The sequence below is a fragment of the Heteronotia binoei genome, chromosome 11, assembly GCF_032191835.1.
Source record: "Heteronotia binoei isolate CCM8104 ecotype False Entrance Well chromosome 11, APGP_CSIRO_Hbin_v1, whole genome shotgun sequence".
Classification (NCBI taxonomy): domain Eukaryota; kingdom Metazoa; phylum Chordata; class Lepidosauria; order Squamata; family Gekkonidae; genus Heteronotia; species Heteronotia binoei.
In genome coordinates, this window is record NC_083233.1 from 8,193,924 (window position 1) to 8,218,035 (window position 24,112).

Here is a 24,112-nt window from a genome sequence, read left to right on the forward strand (position 1 = left end):
GCAAAGCCGCACTCCTATCAAGGTGCCTGGGCTCGAGATTTGCAGATAGAACTAACTGAGGAGCAATGGCGAGCCATCTGGGGTTCTTCCATATATAAAACGAAAGCAATGAATGTCCAACTTCAAGCCCTTAAAGTCCTCACACGATGGTACCGTACCCCAGTGCAGCTAGCGCACTCGTCTTCCATCTCACCCCTCTGTTTCAAGAACTGTGGACAGAGGGGCACTTTTCTCCACTCCTGGTGGCACTGCCCAATCATAAATAGCTTTTGGAGACAAATCTATCAAGAAGTACAAGAACTCACATCATACTCTCCTCCATTTACGCCCAAATTTGCCCTTTTAAATCGTCTAGATAACTCAAATATCCCCGAATCTGCAGAGGAATTGATCTCACTCATGTTTGTGGCTGCTAAATTTGCAATAGCTCTAGTTTGGAAACAACACTCTCCCTCCTCACGACAAACTTGGTGGTTAAAATTGTGGGATTATTTTGCACTGGATAAGCTCACTTAGGCCCTCATCGTTCCCAACAAATTGCTTCCTCAAATTTTATAGAAAAATGGCGACCTTTCATTGATAAAGTTTATGCTGATAATAGAATCCCCAATGCCTCATACCACACTATATTGATGTCCTGTCAATTACTTTCGTAACTGCACTCTGTAATGTTTCATGGTGTCATGTTTTGATATTTGATGCATACTCATGGTTTTCGTTTGTTATATCTGTATCGCACTTCTTAACTCAATAAAGCATTCTTAAGTGAAAGCAACGTCGCCCCAGAGTCGGAAATGACTGGTGCTTGCACAGGGTTACCTTTTTTAGGAGCTTTTGTGAGTCACTGCACACTTCTTCAGAGTTTAGAACAGAAGGTGCAATCACATGATAGACTCCACCGGGTATGCCTTGGTCCATTGTTTCATTTCATTTGCAAAACCTTTAATGGCATAAAAGGTCCATTGTTTATAAGTTTCCCTGTAGATGAACTTTTACCCTTTCGAATGCAGAATACAGCCTCCACATCTGAATGGTGGCAAGCCCTCTCAAAAACATGACACTCCAAATTTGGTTTTAAAAATGGAATAATTGCTCTTTTGTTTTGAAAAGGCTAAAAAAATGGTGCACCGTTTATGCCAAACTTAATCAGCACCACTTGTGACACGTTGCTTCAATATATTGTGGCTTGCCACCAATTATACAGCTGTAGACCAGCATAAAAATAGGAGGCTTTGTGGCCTAGGCAGGCTTCTGCAGAAGGCTTGGTTGGTCACAAGTTATTGTTTGGACCTGTGCTCACTGCCTGGAAATCTAGTGGGTTCTATGTCCGCCTTCCCGTATTGGTGATGTCTCACTTGGCATGTTTTCCAATCCTTTTTTGCGTTCCCCTTCCCTCTCTCCCGCCCAGTTCCTTTTTTGCCGCTTCTGTATACTGTTTATTACTTACAAACCATTGATTGGCCTGGATCCAAGGTATTCCCTGTCCTTCAGTGAAGGTCAGCTTCAGACAAAGATGAGGCTTTCTGTGTTGCAGTGTTTTGGCTCTGGAACTTCCTCTCTACAGAAGTTTTTATGGCACTAAGCTTACTGAGCTTTGGGGTGCCAGTGTTTCGTGTGTATGTCTGTGTGCCTGTCTTGTCTCTCTGTTAGACTGTTGTTTTATGATGTGTATGTGTGTATGCTAATCAGTTTGGTAACTGCAATGGTGGTGGTAGTTATAAATTACTGGGTTATTGCTTCTAATACTGGAAGCTGCCTTTGTACTGAAAAGCAGGATAAAAATAATCTGATTTTTAAAAAATACTAAGGCTTGAGTATTCTTCCTCAGTGTTTTTTATTCTTAACAGGAAAAAAAAGCTGCCACATTTTGAAAGTTTGGTGTTGTCATTCGTGCAAATGGACTGTTGTTTTTTTTAAAAGCAGTTCTATTATGGGATGGTTTAGTCTAGGAACATAAATTTAATTTCATCAGTCCAGCTGCAGGAATGTCATATATTAGGTCCATGATGAGCAGCCTCACCCAGCACCACAATAAATACCTAAAGGCATCAGTAATAACTTTCTGCCTGCACCTGCGACTGGTGAAAGAAATGACTGTTGGTGAAACAAAGGCTTTTCCTGAATCTGTCCTGCTTAAAGAATCACTGAAAATTGCCTTCCCAGTTTCTTTCAGGAATGATCTAGAAGATGAGATATATAACAGGGCAATCTTAAGTAATACCTAGTTTCTGTCTCTAATTGCAAAATTAATAGTCTGAAAAGTACCCTTTCTCAGATGGGCCTGTCACTGTCAAGTAATAAATCTGTCAGCGAACTAAAAATGAATTCTGAATTGCATTACGAGATGCAAAGTTAGCACAAATGCAGGCAATCACAGAATGCTAAATGGTTAAAATGTGGATCAATAGCTGGCTTTTTGAGTGACCTGCATGTATAAAGCAAGACTCTCAGTTCTTGGAATTGTGGACATTGGAGAGTAATGGACAATAGCCCCATTTTAAGCTACTTTAAGGGAATCAAGGCCAGAAATGCTACGTTCCCCCCTCCTTACTGTCTTATATGCTATAAATACTTATTGCTTTAATAATGTTTTATTCTTATTAAAACCAATAGAAATACTTGAAGTATGCCCTTACATGGCCAACGCCATGCTGGGAATTATTAGGAAGGGAATTGAAAACAAATCAGCCAGTATCATAATGCCCCTGTATAAATCGATGGTGCGGTCTCATTTGGAATACTGTGTGCAATTCTGGTCACCGCACCTCAAAAAGGATATTATAGCATTGGAAAAGGTGCAGAAAAGGGCAACTAGAATGATTAAAGGTTTGAAACACCTTCCCTATGAAGAAATGTTGAAAAGCTTGGGGCTCTTTAGCTTGGAGAGACGTCGACTGCGGGGTTACATGATAGAGGTTTACAAGATTATGCTTGGGATGGAGAAGGTAGAGAAAGAAGTACTTTTCTCCCTTTCTCACAATACAAGAACTCGTGGGCATTCAATGAAATTGCTGAGCAGTCGGGTTAGAATGGATAAAAGGAGGTACTTCTTCACCCAAAGGGTGATTAACATATTTATATATATATATAATTTTTTTGGCCACTGTGTGACACAGAGTGTTGGACTGGATGGGCCATTGGCCTGATCCAACATGGCTTCTCTTATGTTCTTATGTTGTTACATGGATTTATATTTATATTCTTTAAAGAATACTTCCCCCCCTTGCTCCCCAGCCACTCATGCAGCTGTGTGTGTGCTTTGGCCTTCCCTGAGCACACCCTGTGGATCAGAAAAAACACCAGCTCCACTGCACCATTACTTAGAATCATAGAGTAGGAAGGGACCTCCAGGATAATCTAGTCCAACCCCCTGCGCAATGCAGGAAATTCACAAATACCGCCCCCCCTCCCCTAAATTCACAGGCTCTGCGTTGCTGTCAGATGGCCATCCAGCCTTTGTTTAAAAACCTCCAAAGAAGGAGCGTCCACCACCTCCCAAGGAAGCCTGTCCATTGAGGAACCACTCTGTCAGGAAATTCTTCCTAATGTTGAGCCAGAAACTCTTTTGATTTAATTTCAACACGTTGGTTCTGGTTCTACCTTCTGGGGCCACAGAAAACAATTCTGCAGCATCCTCTATATGACAGCCCTTCAAGTACTTGAAGATGGTGATCATATCACCTCTCAGCCGCTTTCTCTCCAGGCTAAACATCCCCAGCTCCTTCAGCCTTTCTTCATAGGGCTTGGTCTCCAGACCCCTCACCATCATCGTCGCCCTCCTCTGGACCCATTCCAGCTTGTCTATATCCTTCTTAAAATGCGGTGCCCAAAACTGAACACAATACTCCACATGAGGGCTTACCAGAGCAGAGTAAAGCGATACCATCACTTCACGTGATCTGGACACAATACTTCTGTTAATACACCCCAATATTGCATTTGACTTTTTAGCCACCGCATCGCACTGTTGATTCATGTTCAGCGTATGGTCCATTAAGACCCCCAGATCCTTTTTGCACATACTACTGCCCAGACAAGTCTCCCCTATCCTAAAACCATGCATCGAAGTTTTCCTACCTAAATGTAGAACTTTACATTTAAAATTCATTTTATTGGTTTCAGCCCAGTTTTCCAGCTTGTCAAGATCATCCTGGATCCTATTTCTATCTTTTATATTTGCAACCCCTCCCAATTTAGTACCATATGCAAATTTAATAAGCATTCCCTCTATTCCTTCACTCAAATCATTGATAAAGATGCTGAACAAAACAGGTCCCAGGACAGATCCTTGAGGTGCTCCACTTGTCACTCCTCTCCAAGACGATGAGGAAGCATTCACAAGCAATCTTTGGGTGTGATCTGTCAACCGGTTACAGATCCACCTAACAGTAACAGGATCCAAACCACATTTTATTACTAAAGAATGTACTTACTAAAGAATACTTTTCACACTCATTCTTCACACTCAGTCCTTACAAAACCCCTGTGTAGTAGGTCAGTTGTGATGTATTCACATTGCAGAGTGTGACTAGCCTAAGCCCGTCTGAAGAGTTAATATCTGAGGCAGGATGGGTCCTGAAGATTAGAATGGGTTGGATCCTTTGCTCCCTGGGTGCAAGAATCGTGGGGGTTTTCCTCCCCACCCTTCAGAGCCATTTCAGTCCAAAGGAAGCTTGTTCCTGGGGTCAGGGGACTTGCATTGACACGCAAGAGGCAAAAGAGGAGATTTCATTCCCCGCGCTCTTCTCACTGTAGCTGCACAACTGAGGCTGGGACTGCTTTTAGTAGGGAAGCTACCCATAGTGTGCCCTCTGGGACACACCCATCGTTTCCTGGGTGTGCAAATGTTTACTGTCCCTGATCTCCCCATTGAAATACTTCAGAAGGCTTGTACCATTCAAAACCCATTCTTTCTTGTATTAGACAATCTGCTGTTTTTGTTAGGCAATGAGGTCTTTTATCATGAAAGCTAAAATCACAAATGCTACCAAAGAGTTATGAAGCAGAGAGAAAAGAGTAGAGATTGTTCTTTGTGAAAGAATGATTAGAGTCTGATCTCTTGGTAAGCACCCGAGGCTTGGATGTCAGAAAACTGATTGCTTTGTGGTATGTCTTTGTTTTAGAAACCCCACCTCTTTGCCAGCATCTTCTTAGCAGAGTCCAAGGACTGCCTTTCTCACCTGATGTAAACTTGCCAGATGCTGGGCACCATGGCTGAGCCTGTGGGAGAAGAGGCCAATTCCAAAGTTGGAGAACTCTGCCATGATTGTGGACAGTCCCACTTGTCACCAGACAATCACCTCTATAACTTCCAGGACGAAGTGGATGATGAGCTGGTTTGTCACATTTGCCTTCAGCCTTTGCTCCAACCTATGGACACACCTTGCGGACACACGTACTGTTTCAAGTGCCTGGAGAACTTCATGCAAGATTACAACTTCTGTCCTATGGATCGGAAAAAACTCTCTTTCCAGCATTGCCGGAAGTCCAGCCTGTTAGTTCGGAACCTGCTGGATAAGCTCATTGTCCTCTGCCCCTTTCAAGAAGACTGCAAACAGACTATGCAACGGTGTGAATTAGAGGCTCACTTACAGAATAGGTGCGTATGCGATTCACTCAACTTGCATGCTTGATAGGACAGATAATGGTAAACTCTCCTAGTCTTATGAATTGTTGCTGGAACATTTGAAGAGCTGCAAACAGGGAAAGCACCAGAGAAGTTGGGAGCAGGTGGTGACAGTAAATACCCAACACTCCTTCCCAGCTCCTCAGTTTACAAATCAGAAGGCAGTCTCATGAGAGCACAATATCACCCCCTTCTCTTCTCATCTGTTTTCCCAATGGAAGTTGCTCTCATTGTTCCTGGAATAGGGGCGGGGAGGTGATTTGTAGAAGAAAAAAATTGAATGAAAGGAAAAAATGGTTGAGCCCCTCCCACTAACACACACACACCTCCTCCACCTGTGCCACAGCTCTTTCTAAATTGAGGCTGGTTTCAAGGTTAGAATTCTTGTTGGAGATTCATTCTTAGATCTTTGCTGGATCTAGCTTGGCACTAGTTTGCAAAACCATGTGAGGTTCATGAAAATGAATTGACAACGGATGGTCTAATTGATACAGATGGTGGCTATGTTAGAAGTCAAAACTATGGTCGAGGCCCCTAGTGCCTGGAGATACGACCACCTGTAGATGCTATAGTTTGTGATGGCGTTATGGAACTGACCTTACAGATTTATGCCAACTTTTTTTGCTGCCAGGCTGTTTATGTTGGACAGATATGTCTTGAGTGACCTAGAAATTTGGGGAGGGACGGTGGCTCAGTGGTAGAGCATCTGCTTGGGAAGCAGAAGGTCCCAGGTTCAATCCCTGGCATCTCCAAAAAGGGTCCAGGCAAGTAGGTGTGAAAATCCTCAGCTTGAGACCCTGGAGAGCCATGAATGGGGCTGTGGCTCAGTGGTAGAGCATCTGCTTGGGAAGCAGAAGGTCTCAGGTTCAATCCCTGGCATCTCCAAAAAAGGGCCCAGGCAAATAGGTGTGAAAAACCTCAGCTTGAGACCCTGGAGAGCCGCTGCCAGTCTGAGAAGACAATACTGACTTTGATGGACCAAGGATCTGATTCAGTATAAGGCAGCTTCATATGTTCATAGAAATGTTGTCAACACTGAAAGCACTGCAGTGAATTCAGTCTTAAACCATGTGTATTCTAAGTTTCTTGTTGATTTGTTCAGAATGTTGGGCAAAAGGGGGCCTTGTCCCTTCCCTATAGACAGTAGGCAACTGAGAGGGCAAGTAGAGAAGACGTCTGATGGATGGTAAAGCATGGGTCTTGCTGCAGTGACCCCAGTGTCCAGCTATTACAGTTTCTGGCCATGACAGTTGGCCATCCTGGAGACCCCACCTGCATCACCAGCTGCTGGTGTCTCTCACCCATAGTCTCTATTGAGTTTATCTCTGCTTCTCTCTGCCCTCAGACTGTGACAGTCAGCGAGGGGTCCGTGCCCCCACTCTGAAGCCATGTGCATGGATGACTGATGTGCTGAATTAAGAGGCACCACTCTTCTGACTAGGTTGCTATAAAGGTCCCCTGTGCAAGCACCAGCCCTTTCTGACTCTGGGGTGACATCACATTTTGATGTTTTTTACATTTCCCACATGCACAAATACATTCCAAAATAGGATTTTGAACCTGATCCAGTGAAGACTGCCCTTAACTAAGTCTGTGTTTGTGCAATTTATATTCTTGGCCTACAAGGTGCCAGTTTTGTTTGTTGCATTGTAAGCACTACAAGCCTGTGTGTGTTTGTGCGTGTGTTCATTTTATATGTAGTGCCTAGATTTGGGGTGTCAAACTCATTTGTTACAAGGGCCAGATCTGACATTTCACTTTTGTCGGGCTAGGCCATGTGTGCCATTAGAAACCAGAACATTCAAAAAAACAGCGGGGGAACATTTTAATATCTTCCGGGACATTCAATTGCTGACCTAGGAATAGCAGTTCTTTTACAAAGGAATTTTGAAGGGAGATAAGAAAGAGAGACTGCTGAATTGCAACTGATAATGAAGCTCAAGGCAATGCATCCTCCTGGACTGAACTGAGATCTAGGTTTCTTCTCTCATTACCAATGCCTGCTATTGTCATTTGGCATCTGAAATCACTTCACTCTCCAAGATATAAGGGCAGATGGATTCACATTCTAGTCTAGCTGTATCTGAAGAAGTGAGTAGTGATTCATGAAAGCTTGTGCCCTACCACAATTTTTTTTAGCCTTTAAGGTGCTGCTGGACTCTGTCAAGCAGACGGATTCAATGACGAGTCAAAGTTGCTACAAAGACTATGTTTATTGATAGACCGTTACTCTGGCTCAAGCCTTGGCTTGAGAAGAATGAAACCAATACATTGATACATAAGTTTTAAGGTATACTTCGAAGAAATTCCTACGGGGAGGGGAAACAGGCGAGCATTCACACGTAGCCACAAAGATATATTCCCAGGGCATTTATCAGACGTTCGGCCTTGTATCACCCAGGTGGCGCTTCCTCCCGCAAGAGGATTCATGGGAAGGTGCTGATTGCTTTGCTCTCAGTAATTACCAGTCATAAAACAAAGAGGGGCCAGGGAAGGATAATAAACTAGCAGCATTTGGTTCATTATGATCTTACGCAGGCCAGCTTGTGGCAGGCCAGGAACCCGTCAGTTATTGATCAGAATCAGTCGAGCTTGACAGACTCTTGTTCCTTTCCACTAATAAAGAATGCAAGCTGCGCTGTTAGGTATCTCCCGCCATCTGTAAGAAATGGAAAGGGGAGTCTCTCTCTTGCGCTCTCTCTGGCTTGCTCTCTGGATCTTTCTTTTTCTTTCTCTGGTTCTTTCCCTCCCCCTCTGTCCCTAGAGGAGGGGAAGGAGCCCTCAGCCAATAAAGGGGAGGCTTTCTTTCTCTGTGAAGCAGGAAATAGAAAAAAACTGGGCAAATGGATCTGCAATGCAAGAAACAAGAAGTAGGAAACAGCAGAGGGCCAGCTGCTCCTGCAAGCCAGATAGAACCTCTGCAGGGGCTAGATATGGCCCACGGCCCATATGTTTGACACCCCTGGTCTAGATATTGTTGATGCTTTGATTTAATGTTGTTTTAACAGGGCACAGAAAGAAAATGTATTGAATGCTTTTGTATAATGTAGTTCACAAAGTGATGATAGCTTAGCAGTTTTCCTTAATTTTGTCTTCAGAAATACAAATACATGACTCCGTGTTTAAGCTGGTTTCATTACTAAGGAATAAATCAATTTACAACTTGCTAGAATGGCATTGTAACAGACTAGAGAATCATTTAGTTATGCATACCATATAAATAATTTCTAATTAAGTTATTTATGAAATAGATTTAGTATAATTTCTTAAGTAATCCAAAAATTAACCTTTCTAGAGCTGGACTTCAAGCTCTTTGCTGTTATGATAATTTATAACATTGTTCGTGGGCCATACAAAATTATCAACTTGAAAAACAGTACTCCGCTGAGGGAGAACGATTCAGGCCGGCAAAATTAATGCAAATAATTTTTTTTTCTATTTGAAAGCGTACGGGGAGAGCCTAACGTGGCACACACACACACCTCGGCTTTTCTTGTTTAAAAAAAATGCTTTTCTTGTTTAAAAAAAAAGCCCGGCAGGAACTCATTAGCATATTGGACCATATCCCCTAATATAAGCATATTAGGTCACATACTCATTAGCATATTAGGCCACACTATCTGGGATAATCAAGTGCAAATTGAACTGGTGGAAGGTGGCTCCCACCCCCACCCCTGCCTCCCCTCCCTCCCTTCATGCGGAAACTGCAGCTGCTCCCAGCAGACCTTTAAAGGCACCCACATACCCAAGCAGCAGTCCTTCACAATGCCCATCACTCAGGCTCCACAGAGAGAGTGAGGAGGGGGGGAGGAGGGAAATAAAGAAATGGGGGGAAGAAAGGGAAATGAAATGGGGGGAAGAAAGTAATAAAGGGAAATGAAGAAATGGGGGAAGAAAGGGAAATAAAGAAAGTGGGGGAAGAAAGGGGAATTAAGAAAAATAAAGAAATGGGGGGGGAGAAAGGGGAGACTTTCTCCCCCATATCCCTGAATTTTAACAGGGATAAATGTAAAGTTCTGCATTTAGGTAGGAAAAATCCAATGCATGGTTATAGGAATGGGGAAGACTTGTCTTGGCAGTAGTATGTGCAAAAAGGATCTAGGGGTCTTAGTGGACCATACACTGAACATGAGTCAACAGTGTGATGCAGTGGCTAAAAAGGCAAATGCCATTTTGGGCTGTATCAGCAGAAGTATAGTGTCCAGATCACATGAAGTGATGGTATTGCTTTGCTCTGGTAAGACCTCACCTGGAGTACTGTGTTCAGTTTTGGGCACCACATTTTAAGAAGAATATAGACAAGCTGGAACAGGTCCAGAAGAGGGTGACAAAGATGGTTATGCGGCTGGAGACCAAGTCCTATGAAGAAAGGCTGAAGGAGCTGGACGTGTTTAACCTGGAGAGGAAGCAGCTGAGAGGTGTCATATAGAGTAGGGGTCCCCAACCCCCGGGTCGTGGACCAGTACTGGTGCATGGCCTGTTAGCAACCAGGCCGTGAGTTGTATAATTATTTCATTATATATTACAATGCAGTAATAATAAGAAGATTACATTGGATTTATATCCTGCCCTCCACTCTGAATCTCAGCACCTCAGAGCGGTTCACAATCTCCTTTACATTCCTCCCCCACAACAGATACCCTGTGAGGTGGGTGCAGCTGAGAGAGTTCTGACAGAAGTTGCCCTTTCAAGGACAATTCTGTAAGAGCTATGGCTGACCCAAGGCCATTCCAGCAGCTGTAAGTGGAGGAGTGGGGAATCAAACCTGGTTCTCCCAGATAAGAGTCTGCACACTTAACCATCACACCAAACTAATAGAAATAAAGTGCACAATTGTATCATCCCAAAACCATCGCTGCCCCACCCCTGGGTCCGTGGAAAAATTGTCTACCACAAAACCGATCCCTGGTGCCAGAAAGGTTGGGGACCGCTGATATAGAGGATGGTGCAGAATTGTTTTCTGTGGCCCCAGAAGGTAGGACCAGAATCAAGCGGGTTAAAATTACATCAGAAGAGTTTCCAGCTCAACATTAGGAAGAACTTCCTGACCGTTAGAGCGATTCCTCAGTGGAACAGGCTTCCTCGGGAGGTGGTGGGCTCTCCTTCCTTGGAGGTTTTTAAACAGAGGCTAGATGGCCATCTGACAGCAATGAGGATCCTGTGAATTTAGGGGGAGGTATTTGCAAGTTTCCTGCATTGTGCAGGGGGTTGGACTAGATGACTTTGTGATTCTATAACACAAATTTGAACCTGGATCTCTCTAGTCATTGTCACATGAACAGATGAACCTACCTTCTTCTGAATCAACCCCTTGGTTTATCAGGGTCAGTATTGCCTGCTCAGACTGGCAATGGCTCTCAAGGATCTCAAGCAGAGAAAGGCCATTCATATCACCTCCAGCCTGGTCCTTTTAAATGCAGATACTGGAGACTGAGCCTGGGACTTTCTGCATGCCAAGCAGATGCTCTACCACGGAGTCACGGCCCCTGCAGTTTTATATGTAATGCTATGTTTATGCTGCATTACCCCAAGGGTATAGAAAATGTTTAGAACTTTTCCTGAGCTTTCTTTTACAAAACAGTGAATTTCTATACCAAAGTTGTGCTTGAAAGTATATGGGCAGGCAACGTCTGCTGTCCAGCACTTTGACAACTTATACCACACCTGTTTGCAGATATTGCATTATGCTTTTTACTTACCCTTTGCCCCTGGTTGTCACAGTCTTCCTGTGCTTGTCGACTTGCCCTGCTAACAAGGAAAAACCCTTCTGAAATTACTGGTACTTAGTGCCTGCAAATGGTCCTCCTCATGCCTCATCAATGACTCCCATTCTTCTCCCTCCCACCATCCTTTAGGTTGGGCTGTAACACTTCTGGAAAATATGTTGCAGGGAGTGTTAATTTACATGTTCATTCATTCCCTGGCATCCCTAGAGGGAGTTCTACATTGGGAAAGCCTCTTTGAGCAAGCCTAATAAATAATCACGGTAACCTTTTATATAATTAACCTGACAGAAACCATTTGGAAACATCTGGGCATATCTAGAGTCTGTTTCAAGGAACGAAGTCGCAGGTGACCCATCTGCCCGTTGTTCTGCCCGTTCTGTTCTGCTGTTGTTCTGTTGTTACTGGAGTCAAAACATTTATTTATTTATTTATTTATTTTATGATTTATATCCCGCCCTTTCCACCAAGTTGCTCAGGGCGGCTTACAACATAGAATCCCACATAAATTAGGTTTAGGCATTTAAACAGTTAAAATAATTAAAACATTTAAAATTTAAAACATTTAAAACATTAAGAGCAGCAGAAGTCTACTAAAACCACACTTAGTTTCTTGTGCCAGTTAGTTATAGGCCATCCGGAAGAGGGTTGTCTTACAGGCCCTGCGGAACTGAGCAAGGTCCCGCAGGGCCCTCACCTCTTCCGGCAGCTGGTTCCACCAGGAAGGGGCCATAACAGAGAAGGCCCGGTCCCTGGTAGATTTTAAACGGGCTTCTTTTGGCCCGGGGATAACGAGAAGGTTTTGAGTTCCCGATCTCAGCACTCTCTGGGGAACACGTGGGGAGAGACGGTCCTTCAGGTAGGCAGGTCCTAGGTCATTTTTTCCCCAGTTTTGCATTTATTTGAAATAGGAAGACTTAATTGCTAATTTTTCATGAGGCCTTTCTCTCTCCTTTTCTTTGGTTTATTAGAACAATGAGTTTAATATTTTTATGAGTTTTATTTGTGAGGGGAAGGGGTAGCTAGCAGATGGGAAGCCTAAATCATGGTGTTCCTCCTCCCCTCCCTTCCCCTCCGTAGCACGAAGGTGCCTGAAAAGACTCGTGATACCTCCTGAACTACTTGCATGCTCCTTTCACACAGCTTCTTTCAGTGGTTCTTTTGCCTTCCCCTGCAGGTGCCCTGGCTTCAGGAAACACAAAGCTCAGCTAGAACGCAAGAAGAATCCTCACTCCAAGTTGAAGGGAGATTCCCTTTTGAGGCTGGAAGCAAATACTCTGAAAGAGCCTGAAGTCCTGAATGGGCTGTCAATGCTGGTAGCTGGAAGCTCAGTTGCAGCTGTGGTATCCTTGGAGACCACAGAACCTGGGCTGGTTAATCCAGCTTTTGACGAGTGTGAAGAAGGTATGCATTTCTCTCTGCCTCTCTCAGATTGGAATTTGGTGCCCAGAGAAAGTGATCCTGCATTTGTACCAGCTGCACCCTGCAGGCACTTATGGCAAAATCCCCACCTGACATATTTATAAGAATCAATTGGCCTTGAAGAAGAGATGAAAGTTTGCAGCTTTATACGCAGGGCTATGTTTATGCTGCATGTTCACAAGGGTATAGAAAAGATGCAGAATCTCATCTTTCTTTTAAAAAACAATTGAGTTTCTACCTCAGATGGTTGCAAAGTTATGCCTGAAGGTGTATGGGGCTGACAACGTCTGCTGAAATCCTGAAAACCAGAGAGGTGGCCAAATAAACGGTAGCTTGTGGGTGGGACTTCAGTGTTCTGCATAATTGCAGAATTTCAGAAGCTTTAAAAGTTAAGAATACAAGAAAAGCCTTGCTGGTCCTGCACACTTTTTTGTAGTGCCCAACCAAATGCAGTCTCTCTAGCAGGATGCCCAAGCCTCTCTCTGGTGTTGCCCTGCGACAGCGATTCTGTAGCTTTTCCTCATAGGGAAGGTGGTCCAACCCCTTCAGCATTTGATTGCCCTTTCGGTCTTTTAGAGATGGGACGAATGGAATGGTGATCAGTAATCCAGATGTAGCAATACTGCAGATTTATGTTAATGTAATTTGTAACATAAATGTAATTTACGTAATATTTGAAAACACTACAGTTTATGATTCTGGCTCTTTTATTCACAGTCCCTGGCACAGAACCCCTTTCATTGCTTTCATATGCTATTTTTATTGGCTTTTATTTTATGCGTTCCCATGGTAATAAACTATTGTAAAGAATGAAGGCCAAGGTTTGAAGGGTCTGTTTCATGCTTACGATTCCCATATCAAGCTGTTTGAGAGGAATACAATAAGCAATGGACACTCAGCATTTTAAAACCTTTTGCCCTGATCTACAACTGCATCTCTCTTTAATTCTCAAAAGCAGATTTGCCTCAGAGAGCTAGTCTTTTAGCGGAGACCAGTTTAATTGAAATTCATCGAGATGATCTTGAGGAAGACCTTGGCATGCGGATAGTTGGTGGTAAAGACACACCGCTTGGCAACATCGTTGTCCAAGAAGTTCTTCGGGATTCAGTTATTGGCTCAGATGGCAGAATAGCTCCTGGAGACCATATCCTAGAGGTGAGAGTTTAGGTAAAGTTTAAGATATTGAACAGCGTAAAAAAAACAGCTGCCATTGAAAATTAGTTGGTGTACTCTGACTTAAACCTTGGAATTAAGTAGTATAGGAGATTATGGTATGTCAGGGATGGGAATGATTTAACCAGTGACAGGAAAGAGATGTCTTGAACTGGCTCTTGCTTACAGCTTCTTGGTATTTCGGTTTGGTGTGATGTGGCTTTCTGTGGGTGTCTCCTGAGTTGTGGGGGGGCTGACCTTTATTTGGCTTCTTATCTTGATAAGGACTATTAGTGCCCCTCCCTGGATTCTCTACTGCTTTCTGTCACTGACTTTTGTCCTATATTCCTTCTTAAAGTCAAAGAACACATTAGATTTTCTTTTGCCTTTGCTTTATAGCTGCGGCAACACAAATAACCTCAGAAAGCAAACTTCAGCGTCCTGTTGTGCTTGTGGCCTGTATTTTCTCTACGCATGCAAGTGGGGAGCTGGATACGGGAAATGGGGTAAGGGGTATCACAAGCTGCAAGCCATGCCATTCTAATCACCAATGTTTTTATCCTTGTCAAGGTGAATGGTGTCAACATTAGCAGTGTGACTCATAGCCAAGCTATTTCCTTATTGCGCCAGCCCTGTGCAGGACTCCACCTTCTAGTGCTGCAAGAGAAAGGGTTTACCACCAGGCCTGGGCAGCCGGATTCCAGCCCTGCAATAAACCAGGAAGTGATCCACGTTACTCTTGTGAAGAGAGACCAGTCTGAACCCCTTGGCATCAAATTGATCAGAAAATCTGACGAGCCTGGGATCTTTATTCTGAACCTGCTAGATGGGGGTTTGGCATCTAAGAATGGGAAACTGAGTCGGAATGATAAAGTCCTTTCTATCAATGGGCAGGATCTACGACAGGGAACACCTGAGATAGCTGCTCAGATAATCCAGGTACTTTTACATAATGGAGTAGCTCACGTTGTTATGAATTAATCATAAGAATTTTCACGTTTTGCAATAGGGAAGTGTCTGTCGTATGAACTCATGAAGCGGCCTTAGGCTGAGTCAGTCTCTTGCCCAGAGTTGTCAAGTCTGACTTTCAGCTGTTCATGTCTCTCGTTCTTCTTGCAGCCTTGCTGCCTGTATAACTGGAGATGGCAGGAATTGGAACTGGGGCCTTGGGTGGGCAAAGCAGGCAATTTCCCATTAAGCCTGGGGGGGCGGGGGAGAGGGAGGACAAAGCAAATGGCTTAAGAATCCTTGAGAGCAACCACACCAAATGTTTTCCTTGTGAGTCTTTATTTTGTGGTTGCCTGAGGAGTGAGTGAATCAAAGGAAACTGTAATGTTGCTTTTTGTCACAGAACACCTTGTGCAGGTTTCCCCTGGAATAAACAGCAGAGAGGCAGCGTAGAGCTTCCAGTTTTTAAAATATTTGTTACATATTTTATCCTCACCCAAAATCACATAAGAAGTGGAGAAAGGGTGGCACAGGCCTCTCCAGGGGTTAATGGGGGCTGCTGGGGGCAAAGTTCCTGGTGATTGGCTGGCTGCCCGCTCTCCTAATCCAGGGATTGTTATGCAGCTGCACCTCCTATTCAATGGACAAGGTAGGTGGGGAGGAAGAGGGGGAACCATCAGAAAGGTTCAGGAGCTGTTCTTCTGCGAGCTCCTGCTGAATCTGAGGCCCGGGTGCCGCATTGAGGGCCCATGCTCTTCAAGAATGCCCTGATTTATAGTTCTGTTTTGTGCTTTCAAACATCTATGAGTATTTAAAAAGTTCCACTTTAAGCTTCCATTTTGGGCCTTTTTCTGACAGTCTAGCGAAGCAAGAGTCAACTTTGTCATTCTGCGTCAGTCTGGGATGCAGCTACCAGATTCTGTTGAAGATGGCAGCACCTCAAACAACAGCAGCAGCAGCAGCAGCAATGGGGGCAGCCCCGTACTCCATCGTAGGAGACCCGAACAGAATCACTATCGGCGGAAGTCAAGCTATCAGAAGGTGGGTCTTGTGAGGTTTGCTGGTGGTTGGGGGAGGAGTCACCTCTCAGTTCCTTCACTACTTCAGCTTGGGACAGAAGAGCACCTGGGAACTAGATTAGGCTGTGTACAATGGAATTTAGGTTTATATTTCATTGTCACACATGAAGATCAGACACTTGGACCACCGAGGTCAGCCTTGTCTGCTCAGACTGGCAGCAGCTCTCCAGGGTCTCAGGCAGAGAAATGTATTTCACATCTGTTACTACCTGGTCCTTTTAGCTAGAAATGCTGGGGATTGAACCTGTAGCCTTCCGCATGCAAAGCAGAGGCGCTTCCACTGAGCCAAGATTCCTCACTTTGTGGAAAGTTTTTTAGCTAATAATATTAAGGGCACCTAAGCAGCCCTTATCTGCTAAGGAAGAACCCAAAACACTGAGTTCTTAAGCACAGTTTGGAATAGGAACCGGCAATAGTCTCTATAAGTGTTTCATACTTTATATGTTTAAGGAACTCTCTCCCTCCCCCATTTTACACCTGCTGAGGAACCCCTGCATGTCTGTAGTCGAGACTGTTTTTATTGCTTCAGCAGGCAGCAACAATGATTCGATGGTGCGGTCTCATTTGGAGTACTGTGTGCAGTTCTGGTCGCCACACCTCAAAAAGGATATTATAGCATTGGAGAAAGTCCAGAGAAGGGCAACTAGAATGATTAAAGGGCTGGAGCACTTTCCCTATGAAGAAAGGTTGAAACGCTTGGGACTCTTTAGCTTGGAGAAACGTCGACTGCGGGGTGACATGATAGAGGTTTACAAGATAATGCATGGGATGGAGAAAGTAGAGAAAAAAGTACTTTTCTCCCTTTCTCACAATACAAGAACTCGTGGGCATTCGATGAAATTGCTGTGCAGACAGATTAAAACAGATAAAAGGAAGTACTTCTTCACCCAAAGGGTGATTAACATGTGGAATTCACTGCCACAGGAGGTGGTGGCGGCCACAAGTATAGCCACCTTCAAGAGGGGTTTAGATAAAAATATGGAGCAGAGGTCCATCAATGGCTATTAGCCACAGTGTATGTGTGTATATAAAATTTTTGGCCACTGTGTGACACAGAGTGTTGGACTGGATGGGCCGTTGGCCTGATCCAACATGGCTTCTCTTATGTTCTTATGTTCTTATTCAATCAAAATGAAAACAAGACATTTCCATAGAAAAAAATTAAAATACACAATGATCATTTAAAATGTCTCCAAATAAAGCCACCTGGCTAATGACCCAGAGCACAGCAGCTGGCGTTCAGGTCAAGCTGTCTCACATCAGCATGCCTTATCATCATCATCTTCACCTTTGGAACGGCAGCAGCAGACCTTGCAATTCTGAAAGTAATAAATCGCTGCCAGTGTGTGTGTATACACACAGACATACACACATACGCACACACTATCTGCCGGTATATATCCCTATCTGCCACTAATTTAGCTTGATCTGACCTTCCTGGGAAACGATTATATATTTTCATGGTAATTCAAAAATCTTTTATACTCGGCCTCAAACATCAGGCACTGGAATGGTCACATGAGCCCCTGCACCTCAGCACAAGACTCTGGCATGCATTCTAGGGTATATCTTGGACTGTGGGCAGGAGCAGGGCTGAGCAGGCCTAGTGTGTCTCAGTGTTCAGCTGTAATTCTGACCCTGATTAGAATCAGCATCCTCCTGTAATGCAGTGGAAGTTCATACTCAATAGCCCTGCTGTCTTTCAGGTACAGGAAGCTAGAAACCCATGTTAGGTACTGTGAAGCTGTTTCTGGTGTGCTTCAGAGAGCCAGTTTGGTGTAGTGGTTAAGTGTGTGGACTCTTATCTGGGAGAACCGAGTTTGTTTCCCCACTCCTCCACTTGCACCTGCTGGAATGGCCTTGCGTCAGCAATAGCTCTGGCAGAGGTTGTCCTTGAAAAGGCAGTTGCTGTGAGAGCCCTCTCCAGCCCCACCCACCTCACAGGGTGTCTGTTGTGGGGGAGGAAGGTAGAGGAGATTGTGAGCCGCTCTGAGACTCTTTGGAGTGGAGGGCGGGATATAAATCCAATATCTTCATCTACCTCACAGGGTGTCTGTTGTGGGGGAGGAAGGGAAAGGAGATTGTGAGCCGCTCTGAGACTCTTCCGAGTGGAGGGCGGGATATAAATCCAATATCTTCATCTACCTCACAGGGTGTCTGTTGTGGGGGAGGAAGGTAAAGGAGATTGTGAGCCGCTCTGAGACTCTTCGGAGTGGAGGGCGGGATATAAATCCAATATCTTCATCTACCTCACAGGGTGTCTGTTGTGGGGGAGGAAGGGAAAGGAGATTGTGAGCCGCTCTGAGACTCTTTGGAGTGGAGGGCGGGATATAAATCCAATATCTTCTTCTTCAGATCCATTGGCAGCCCGATGGAGGTGCTGGAGTATTGACACTTTTTTCAAAGGCATTTATTTAACACAACTAAATTTGATTCTTGCTGACATCTTTTGTTTTCTAAACCAGAGTTTGTATTTCAATTGTGAGGGCAGAATGCTGCAGATTGATTTTGAAGCCTCCTGTCCTAGCAGTCATCCTGACATTTTAACCAACTGCTCTTATCTCCTTGCCTTCCAATGTCCTCTTCTAGAAAAGGGGACTTGAACAGATTGTCATTCTGATGCCTGTGGCAGGTAGTTCTATATATTTGTATATTTGTTCATTGTATATTTGTTCATTGAACCCACCTGAGCAGAATATTCATTCACTTCTGTATTTGTTGCATTTCTTCTCACCCTCCTTTGTGGTCTCCCTTTAAAGGCTCTTTTTCATTCTTTTTTTTTTGTCTGAGAAGTGTAGGGTAACAAGTTAAAATGAGGCCGGAAGTGTGCTTTATGCTGCCCAGCCCGTTTTCATCTAAGGAGCAATGTTGTTAGCATCACCAGGAGGGAAAAATCATGCCTTCAAAGTGGCAAGTGGTCCAGCTCTCTCTGTTTACAAGGAACAGTCCCTCTTTTCAGATGCCTGTCTTTCTCACTGCTCTCTTACTGGCCTTATTTTGGCCCCTACTTTTTAACTTTGAGAGGATGCAATATGAAAAATGTTTAGCTTGCGTTGCTAGTGTTGTCATTCTTCAAGGTTGCTTTCCTTCCCTGGAGTATCTAGATCTTGGGGGGCATGGCTACATCTCATCTTATGAAAGAGCCAGCATGGTGTAGTGTTGGACTAGGATCTGGAAGCTGTCAGCTTGTATACATTGAAGTCTACTTTATGGCCTGATCTGTTTATTTACTGTTAACTAACCCCATGCCTTTTGCCATACTAACCATCGTATTGTAGTGGAATGTGAGAAGTGGCCAGGAGGGGGGAAACCGAAGTGCCAGCAGGCGTTTGAAGTGTAAAACATCTAGCCGGTTCCCAGGCGCCCAGCAGGAATGAGTGGAGACGAGCAAGGCCGTTGCAGGGGAGGAGAGGCTGCTATGTCGGTGGGAGATAACAGATAGGCGCCCTGGCTCTTCTCAACAGAGGAGCCCCAGTTTTATTATGGGAAATGATTTAAAACCCCTATCCTTTGATGTGTATCCATATATGCCCATGCTTGCACCCCTCTCGTTATTAGTATCAACGAACCTGCGTAGTGAAATGCATTGCTGTAATCAATAAAAGGAAACTTTGTTTTTAACAAAGCCAAGCCTGCTCGTTGTTGAAACTTCAATGCCCCTTCGCTGACAGAAGCTCCAGGTTCAGATCTATGTGTGGAAGCTTGCTGGGTGACCTTGGACCAGCCTCACCTTCTCAGCCTCGCCTACTTCACAGAGGTCTGATGAGGATAAAACGGAAGAGAGGAGAACAATGCGTGATGCTTTGGGCCAGCTGCAGGTGCTGGCCATAACCTACCATATAGGGCTGTTCTGAGGAGCCACTTTGGGTTCCCACTGGGAAGACCGGCAGGGCATAAATGAAGTAAATAAACAAATCCTTAGTGCGTATGCACACAAATACACATGCATGAACACCGAGGCACCATGCAGTACATGGCCTGCCTGAATACCCACTGCAGTTGCTGAGGTGTATTTTCAACCATTGATAATATTTTGCAAGCAGTTCTAGTGATCAAGGGACAAACAAGCTATTTGTCAGTGGTTGTTATTGAGGTTGTTCACCATTGCCTTTTGTAAGAGACAGATCTTCATCGTGGTCTCTGTGCAGTCCCACATATGGGTAATCCGCAGGATCGGGCCCGACCTCGGAGAATTCAAAGCAATCTTTAAGCGTTAAATTTGGCGCGCCTTCTCCTCGTCCTGGGGAGGAGGCACCGTCTGCGCATGCCTGGACGAGGGGGAGGCGCTAGCCCACTCAGTTTCTTTTTTACCGCCGTCCGGATCATACCTACCTCGTTGAGTCTCCTGCTTCTTCATCGCAATCTACCTTCAACGTTCTTTTCCAGCTTTCTTCAGCTTCTTCACCACTTTACTCCTTCTGGTATCGTATAAAAAAAAAACCTTACTATTTCGATCTTCTCCTTCTCTACCCCCCCTCCCCCCCTTTCCCTCCGGGCGGATGGAAGGAAGAGACAAAATCACTTTTAAACGCTGCGTTCGCTGCTCTGCTAAAATCCCCTCTTCTGACGGACATTCCTTGTGCCTTTTCTGCCTCGGCGAGGCGCATCATACGGATTCCTGCCATCACTGCATTCAGTTCGGCAAGCAGGCCCGTAAAAACCGCGCCGCGCGGCTTAAGAGCCATCTCCTGGAATCCTCCCTTCGACCAGATATGTCTCACGTGGCCCACCAATCTACGCCAGCTTCCCTAACTACTACGGGAGCGGCGCAGCTGGCAGCTTCCGTGGCTCAGGTTCCCTGCAAGCTTAAGTCCGGAAAACATCCTAAAAAATCGGATGACTCCAAAAAGCGCCATCATTCCGATTCGACTCATTCGGACTCGACCGGCCTTAAAACATTGAAGAAGCCTAAGACCGTTCTTAAATCTTCCGACTCTAGGCCTTCGACTTCGAACCCGATGACAACCTCCACCGTCTCGATTCCTATCTCGCCGGGCTCGAGATCGACTTCGACCCCTGCCATTACGCCGCTCGAAATAGTCCGTATCTCGTCTAAATCGCCTTCTATTCACGGCTCTCCACCGGAGAAAATACTGGACATTGACTCACCTAAAAGCCAGCGTCTCAATACTCTCGATGTACGCTCCTTCCGTGAAGTACCTCTGCAACCTCTGTCGGCCCTTTCCCTGGCCAGGGAACCTTCGCCGCCTAAAGATGTACCACTCCGTCATCGAACACAATGATCCCGAAGCCACCATAGGGAACGTTACTATTACTATTCCCCTTCGAGGTCCAGATCGAGGTCCAGATCGCCGTCTCCCCGGCACCGTCGGAGACATCGAAGATCTCCCTCTCTAGACCCCTATCGTCTGGCGGAGCCTAGGTACCGTGAGGATTTCCGACAAGACTCTCCTCGACGCCAGGATCGAGCCTACAGAGATCATCGAGACCGATACTATGATTACTCTCCTCACAGACGCTATCTCTGCTATGAGGATCGACCTCGACACAGAGAAGAACCGGCTCGCTACATCTCTAAACCCAAACCAACTTCTCCAGCGAGGTCCACTTCTTCGGCTTCAAAGAAACAGCCTCCTACCCTAGAACCTCCGGCCAAACCTCGGGACGAACCCGATATCGACTCCGAAGCCGAGCAATCCGACTCTTCTCATTCTTTGACTTCGGACCCTCACTCTCCACTCTCTGACATAGCCAAGCCGGCAGAACTGTCGCCTTCTGAAGGTCCTAAATCCTACCTGGACCTTTTGGCTAATATGGCCAACTCGCTTAATATCAAACTCACCTCTGATGCCCCCAGAGTCTCTGACGTTGTATACGACCTAGTGAATGCTGACCTTCCTGCTGGCTCATCCTTTCCCATGCTTCCCGTTCACCTAGAAACTCTCAAGGAAGCCTGGGACAAACCGGCATCGGTACCACCAACCTCCAAGAAGGTCGAAGCACTCTACAAGGTCCATGCTCCAGAATCTAAGTTTCTGTTCAACCACCCTGCACCGAACTCTATGATAGTTCATTCCTCCTCTAAATCCAAGCAAACCAGACACCCTGTGCCTCCGGAGAAGGAAGGCAAGAAACTAGACACCATCGGGAGGAAGATTTACTCTCTCACCACTGCCACGACTAAAATCCATAATTACATGGCATATTTCTCAGCCTATACATTTAACCTGACATCTTATCTGAACACTCTGATCCCTTCCTTACCGGAGGAGACACAGAAACCAGCTACCAACGCCCTGCAAGAGATTGCCAGAGTGTGCAAGCAACAAATTAACACAGCACGCCACGCTGCTCAATGTTCCTCCAGAACTCTCGCCTCGGCCATAGCTCTACGCAGGTATGCCTGGCTCAGATCCTCTTCGCTCCAACCAGATATTAAGTTCAAAATCGAGGATCTTCCCTTCGATGGTCTTGGACTGTTTAATGCCACCACAGACGACATCCTCACCAATGTAGACGATAGCCGTAAGAGAGCCAAGAGACTGGGAGTCACTCAGCCTCAACCTCATCTTGCCAAGCAAAGAAATTGGAGACCTTACTACTATAAAAGCTCAAGATCTCCTAGACAACCAGAAGCATGGAAACGTAAGCCTCCTCAATCTAAACAGCCCTATCAACAAAGGGCTCGCCCACAAACATCAAAGAAGACCACTCCTACCACCAAACAGTCTCTTTGACTCCCCTACCCCCCTAAGACGTCCAGACATTCTGCTTCAGCCACACCATCACTCAGACATCCGTCTGCTACCCTTTTACCCCAAGTGGGAGTCCATAACATCGGATTTATGGGTCCTCGCCATCATCCACAGGGGTTATACAATAGAATTCAGATCCACCCCAAAACATCACAGATTCATCACCACATCACCTTCCGTACCTCTTCAAGCGGAAATCTCCTCCTTGCTAGACAAGGGTGCGATAGAACCGGTACCGCCTCAGTATCATCGTACCGGATTCTACTCCCGCTACTTTCTGGTGCCGAAAAGAGACGGGGGACTCCGTCCTATCCTCGATCTCCGCAAGCTCAATCTCCATATCACCTACAGGAAATTCCGCATGATTACCCTTCAGTCAATCCTGCCTCTTATCCCAGAACAAGCCTGGATGGCATCGATAGACTTACAGGATGCATATTTCCATATAACAATCACTCACCACCACAGAAGGTTTCTGAGGTTCGCCATCGGAGATCAACATTTCCAATTCCGCTCTCTCCCTTTCGGTCTCTCGACGGCGCCGAGAGTTTTCACCAAATGTATGGCGGTGGTGGCCGCAACCCTGCGTCAACGGAAAATATCAATTTTTCCTTACATAGACGACTGGCTGATCGTCTCCCCCACAAGAGAACAACTCCAACTGGACGTCTCCACCACTCTTTCTCTTCTAGCCACCCTCGGCCTCCAAGTCAACACAGCAAAGTCCAAGTTGACCCCAACTCAATCAATACAGTTCATAGGAGCAAATATTTCTACAGTCTCCCAAACAGCTTCTCTTCCTCAAGACAGAATGCACAGCATCCAATCTCTAGCCAACACAATTATCGCTCACCGCTGCCAAACAGCACTCGTCTACCAGAAAATGCTGGGTCTAATGGCAGCCACCACTGCAGTCCTCTGCTTTGCAAAGCTCCACATGCGCCCTCTACAACTATGGTTTATCAGGACTTTCCTCCCTCAGAGGCAGCATCAGTCCATATTACTGACTCTTCCGTCTCACATCATCCCATCCTTAAGATGGTGGACGATACAACGTCACCTCTCTGTGGGAATGCCATTCAAACAGGCACCTCCCTCCGTGATCGTCACCACAGACGCTTCCAAGTGGGGATGGGGAGCCCACTTGGGAGCCTTCACAGTTCAAGGCAAATGGACGAACTACGAAAGCTCGCTCCATATCAACTGCCTAGAACTTCTTGCGGTCCACAGAGCTCTGAGGTCATTCCTTCCATCTCTACAGAACTCCCATGTCCAGGTAACCTCGGACAACATAGCCACTGTCTTTTACATCAACAGACAGGGGGGCACCGCCTCCATCAGACTATGCAAGAGAGCACTGACTCTATGGCACTGGTGCATCAGCCAGGGCATCTTTCTCACAGCTGTCCATCTACCAGGAATCGAAAACGTACAGGCAGATGCCCT

General features: G+C 45.4%; 1 protein-coding gene across 1 annotated transcript in view; it reads left to right on the forward strand.

Annotated features, from left to right (window-relative positions):
- Positions 1-24,112, forward strand: part of LOC132579238 (ligand of Numb protein X 2-like) — an 83,325-nt gene that overhangs the window by 43,922 nt on the left and 15,291 nt on the right. The window contains exons 2-6 of the mRNA XM_060249475.1: positions 5,124-5,599; positions 12,527-12,753; positions 13,730-13,926; positions 14,494-14,862; positions 15,730-15,912. Of these exons, the coding sequence (XP_060105458.1) occupies positions 5,199-5,599; positions 12,527-12,753; positions 13,730-13,926; positions 14,494-14,862; positions 15,730-15,912 (1,377 nt within the window). The 5' untranslated portion in view covers positions 5,124-5,198. The remainder of the gene's footprint in view (positions 1-5,123; positions 5,600-12,526; positions 12,754-13,729; positions 13,927-14,493; positions 14,863-15,729; positions 15,913-24,112) is intronic.